The 5,663-nt window shown below is 39.9% G+C and overlaps 1 protein-coding gene across 1 annotated transcript; it reads right to left on the reverse strand.

The window, feature by feature from the left end:
- Positions 1–912: 912 nt before the first annotated feature.
- LOC112219910 (zinc finger protein 420-like) lies at positions 913–3,406 on the reverse strand. Its single transcript, XM_042325002.1, has 2 exons — positions 3,372–3,406; positions 913–2,380 (listed from the first exon to the last, which is right to left on the reverse strand). Exons 1-2 carry the CDS (start codon positions 3,404–3,406, stop codon positions 943–945), a joined length of 1,473 nt encoding a protein of 490 aa, XP_042180936.1. The 3' UTR covers positions 913–942.
- Between the last annotated feature and the right edge of the window lie 2,257 nt (positions 3,407–5,663).

The raw sequence follows: 5,663 nt of genomic DNA on the forward strand, positions 1-5,663 counted from the left end.
ACCCAGAATGCTTGGTTCCACCCCTCCCATCTAGATTGGGGGGCACCATAAGCCACTTTGGGCTCATCCTGTCTTCATCTGCACCTGGTGTTATATTAACCCCCGACCATGGCCAAATATCCCAGTTGTTATCTTAACCCCCGGCCCTGGCCTAATATCCCAGATGTTATGTTAACCCCCGACCCTGGCCTAATATCCCAGATGCCAGGATGTCTCAGGACCATTGAGTCCTTTGTTCTACCCCTCTCTATCCCAGCTCAACATACACCGTCTATGGAATGCAGGCTCAATCAGACCGGAGACATATGTCTCACCTGTACCACTAATCTTAGAATGGAATGTGGCTGTTTGGTTTTTGATGTCCTCGACATCAATCGTCAGCTTCAAGCCATCTCTAATGAAGCCCATGTCCTCGACACCCAGACTAGCTGCAGGAAGCTAGAGTGAACACCATAAAACGCAGGACAGAAATATCGTACTGTTTGTTAAGTAAATAATTGTTAAATATCCACCAAATGAGGTAAATACATCATTTTTTCTGCCACAGACGCATGTGGTTAAGTGTAATGTCTCCGTTAAAACTAACAGCTCAAAAACCACACGGAATCTAGGAATAATGTGTACATCACTGGTTAGAGGACAATTTGTAGAAATCAGCTAGCTACATTTTGAAGTGTTGCATTTTCATTCAAATGGGTCACCAACGTGGTAAATGTAACAACTTTTTTTGTTAGTCACTTTTTGTTAAATCATATAAATAGTACTCTTTCATTTCAGAGCCTGGATTTTCCCCGAGGCTAATATCCATATCATGCTGAAATCAATAGAACAGGGGGCAAACGTTTAGGGTTCTACATTATGACATCATTAAAATACTCCTTCTACAATGTTAAAACATTCTACATTGTGACATTATTTCATAGATATCATGAAACAACTCCTTCATGTATGTATTTTCTGATGTTTGATCAGATAACTTTTATCAGAGTATCTCTTCCCACATTGAACACAGCTATAAGGTTTCTCTCCTGTGTGTCTCCGCTGGTGTATAGTCAGATAGCTTGATGTAGTAAAACTCTTCCCACATTGATCACAGCTATAAGGTTTCTCTCCTGTGTGTGTTCTCTGGTGTACTGTCAGACTGCCAGACGTAATAAACCTCATCCCACATTGATCACAGCTAAAAGGTTTCTCTCCTGTGTGTAGTTTACGGTGGGATATCAGGGAGCTTGACCTAGTAAAACTCTTCCCACATTGATCACAGCTATATGATTTCTCTCCTGTGTGTGTTTTCTGGTGCATCTTCAAAGTATGTGACATTGAAAAGCTTTTTCCACAATCTGAACAGTGGTGAGGTTTCTCTCCTGTGTGTACTCGCTGGTGTATAGTCAGAGAGCTAGATGTAATAAAACTTTTCCCACATTGATTACAACTAAATGGTTTCTCTCCTGTGTGTTTTCTCTGGTGTACTGTCAGATTGCTAGAATTAATAAAGCTCTTCCCACATTGATCACAGATAAATGGTTTCTCTCCTGTGTGTAACTTATGGTGGGATTTCAGGGAGCTTGACTGAGTAAAACTTTTCCCACATTGATCACAGCTATAAGATTTCTCTCCTGTGTGTGTTTTCAGGTGCATCTTCAAAGTATGTGAAGTTGAAAAGCTTTTTCCACAATCTGAACAGTGGTGAAATTTCTCTCCTGTGTGTACTCGCTGGTGTGTTGTCAGATGGCTAGATGTAATAAAACTCTTCCCACATTTATCACAGCTATAAGATTTCTCTCCTGTGTGTGTTCTCTGGTGTACAGTCAGATCTCTAGATGTAATAAAACTTTTCCCACATTGATTACAACTAAATGGTTTCTCTCCTGTGTGTTTTCTCTGGTGTACTGTCAGATTGCTAGACTTAATAAATCTCTTCGCACATTGATCACAGCTAAAAGGTTTCTCTCCTGTGTGTAGTTTACGGTGGGATTTCAGGGCACCTGACTGAGTAAACCTCTGCCCACATTGATCACAGCTATAAGGTTTCTCTCCTGTGTGTGTTCTCTGGTGTGATATCAGGTTAGTTGAATGAGTAAAACTCTTTTCACATTGAGTACAGCTATAAGGTTTCTCTCCTGTGTGTACTCGCTGGTGAATTTTAAGGTATGATGAATATTTGAAACGTTTCCCACAGTCAGAGCAGCAATGAGGTTTCTTCCCTGTGGGTCTGTGCTGGTGTTTCTGGAGGAGTTCTGATGTGGAGAGACTCTTCTCTGCCTCGTCAGCATCATGAGGTTGTTGAGGCTCCCCAGATGATCCACGGTAGTCCCGTCTCTCTCCTGTGTGAATGGCAAAGTCAAACAGATGGTTAAAGGCCCACAACAGCAGAAATCCACTGTTTATTTGAGGTAAAAGGTGATGCCCAGAGCGTACCCATGAAGTTGTACAACAATTGATGTCTGTTAAATTATATGAAAATTGTCTTGTTTTCACATTAGTAGTAACATCTAAGATTGTAGACAATAAATATATTATTAAAGTTGTTGAAACTCTAAGCAGTGTGCCAGACAACTTTTGGTCTCCAATATAGGCCCCTTTCTGTGTTTAATAAATTGCGGCACGAGGGCGATGCACATGCAATTTGCTTGTAGAAACTCCTCCATGCTAATGAGGAAACCACTAGTTATGGATGTAGTATATCTGGTAATGAGGAAACTCCTCCCTGCTATCAAGGAAACCAGACACTTCAGAACAAACTTCCTTTAGATGTTTTGGGGGAAATGATGTTACTATGGTTACTGTTGTTCCATGTTGTGAATGTTATCCAATGTGTTACTATGGTTACTATGGTTCCATGTTGTGAATGTTATCCAATGTGTTACTATGGGTTATAGCAGTATGGCCTAATAATTTGACATAAATTAACTTTTGAATATTTTTGGTTGATACTTCAAGGAGTCTTACAATTCAAAATCAGAAAGCTAAATTATCCTTGGTATAACCTTAAAACAGTACTATACTGGGGAAGCCCTTCATGTTGGAGGGTGTTTCTACAGTACTATACTGGGGAAGCCCTTCATGATGGAGGGTGTTTCTACAGTACTATACTGGGGAAGCCCTTCATGTTGGAGGGTGTTTCTACAGTACTATACTAGGGAAGCCCTTCATGTTGGAGGGTGTTTCTACAGTACTATACCGGGGAAGCCCTTCATGTTGGAGGGTGTTTCTACAGTACTACACTGGGGAAGCCCTTCATGTTATTTAAACCTTCTTAAAACAATTCCGTATAGCTTAGAAGGACCTCCCCCTCAGACAAGGCTTAGACTGTAATGGGTTAAAACTATTTGAAACTTACATTACTCAGACTAGTTATCCTGGGATCTTACATTACACGGAGACTAGTTATCCTGGGGTCGTACATCTTACATTACTCAGACGAGTTGTCCTTGGGAATAGTTTTAATACATTTGCAAAAAATCTAAATCTGTTTTTGCTTTGGCATTATTGGGTATTGGATTGGCATTATGGGGTATTGTGATGGCATTATGGGGTATTGTGATGGCATTATGGGGTATTGTGTGTAGATTGATGAAAAAAACATTTATAATATAATCAATTTTAGAATAATGGGATGCAAAAAATGCCCCAAAAACGAAACCGATAACCGATATTTAAAATTGTTGCTGCCTTTTAAGCATTCTAGTACAGTTAAATAGTTAACACACTCGATTATGAGCGATTATGATTTTTCAACGGCGATACCGATTATTGGAGGACCATAAAAGCCGATACCAATTAAATCGGCCAATTTTTTGTTTATTTATTTGTAATAATGACAATTACAACAATACTGAATGAACACTTATTTTAACTTAATATAATACATCAATAAAATCTATTTAGCCTCAAGTAAATAATGAAACATGTTCAATTTGGTTTAAATAATGCAAAACAAAAGTGTTGGAGAAGTAAGTAAAAGTGCAATATGTTCCATGTAAAATATGTGCCATGTAAGAAAGCTAACGTTACAGTTCCTTGCTCAGAACATGAGAATATATGAAAGCTGATGGTTCCTTTTAACATGAGTCTTCAATATTCCCAGGAAGTTTTAGGTTGTAGTTATTATAGGAATTATAGGACTATTTCCCTCTATACAATTTGTATTTCATTAACATTTGACTATTGGATGTTCTTATAGGCACTTTAGTATTGCCAGTGTAACAGTATGGCTTCCGTCCCTCTCCTCGCTCCTCCCTGGGCTCGAACCAGGGCGTTAGCGCGTGCTAACTAGCTAGCCATTTCACTTCGGTTACACGAGCCTCATCTCGGGAGTTGATAGGCTTGAAGTCATAAACAGTGCAATGCTTGATGCACAACGAAGAGCTGCTGGCAAAACGCACTAAAGTGCTGTTTGAATGAATGTTTACGCGCCTGCTTCTGCCTACCACCGCTCAGTCAGATACTTGTATGCTCAGTCAGATTATATGCAAGGCAGGACACGCTAGATAATATCTAGTAATATCATCAACCATGTGAAGTTAACTAGTGATTATGATTAATTGTTTTTAATAAGATAACTTTAATGCTAGGTAGCAACTTATCTTGGCTTACTGCATTCACATAACAGGCAGCCTCCTTGTGGAGTGCAACGAGAGAGGCAGGTCGTTATTGCGTTGGACAAGTTCAGGTTGCAAGATTGAATCCACCGAGCTGACAAGGTGAAAATCTGTCATTCTGACCGTGAACAAGGCAGTTAACCCACTGTTCCTAGGCAGTCATTGAAAATAAGAATGTGTTCTTAACTGACTTACCTAGTTAAATAAAGATTAAATAAAGGTGTAATATATATATAATAATAATAATAATAATTTGGCGTCCAAAAATACAGATTTCCGATTGTTATGAAAACTTGAAATAGGCCCCAATGAATCGACCATTCCGATTAATCCGTCGACCTCCACAACACACACAAGGAAGCAGCGGTATAAGCCACTGCATCTCAGTGCAAGAGGTGTCACTACAGTCCCTGGTTCGAATCAGGCAGTATCACATCCAGCTGTGATTGGGAGTCCCACAGTAGTTGTCTGTTATTTGTGTAAAGAGGGCAAAAAGGAGAGGGATCCCACATGTGGACAGGAAGACACAAATTATCATTATTATGGAAAATATCATTTTAAAATACAGGAATTTTAAAACTTTGGCTTTCTAGGTCATGCCAGTAGGTTACAGTAGGTTGTATCTCTCAAGGTAATGCCAGTAGGCTACAGTAGGTTGTATCTCTCTAGGTCATGCCAGTAGGCTTCATTAGGTTGTATCCAAGTGGTTGTATCTCTCTAGGTCATGCCAGTAGACTGCAGAAGGTTGTATCTCTCTAGGTCATGCCAGTAGGCTTCATTAGGTTGTATCTCTCTAGGTCATGCCAGTAGGCTACAGTAGGTTGTATCTCTCTAGGTAATGCCAGTAGGTGACAACTCTCTAGGTCATGCCAGTAGGCTACAGTAGATTGTAACTCTAGGTCATGCCAGTAGGCTACAGTAGGTTGTATCTCTCTAGGTAATGCCAGTAGGTGACAACTCTCTAGGTCATGCCAGTAGGCTACAGTAGATTGTAACTCTAGGTCATGCCAGTAGGTTACAGTAGGTTGTAACTCTCTAGGTCATGCCAGTAGAATAAAGAAG

This window comes from Oncorhynchus tshawytscha, linkage group LG07, assembly GCF_018296145.1.
Source record: "Oncorhynchus tshawytscha isolate Ot180627B linkage group LG07, Otsh_v2.0, whole genome shotgun sequence".
Classification (NCBI taxonomy): Eukaryota; Metazoa; Chordata; class Actinopteri; order Salmoniformes; family Salmonidae; genus Oncorhynchus; species Oncorhynchus tshawytscha.

Excerpts from the sequence above, each read along its gene's own strand:
- LOC112219910 (XM_042325002.1), bottom strand. The coding sequence starts at position 3,406 with ATGTACGACCCCAGGATAACTAGTCTCCGTGTAAT. Across the intron at positions 2,381-3,371 it reads ATAACTAGTCTCCGTGTAAT|TGGATTTCTGCTGTTGTGGG; the intron begins GTAAGATCCCAG and ends TCAAATAAACAG.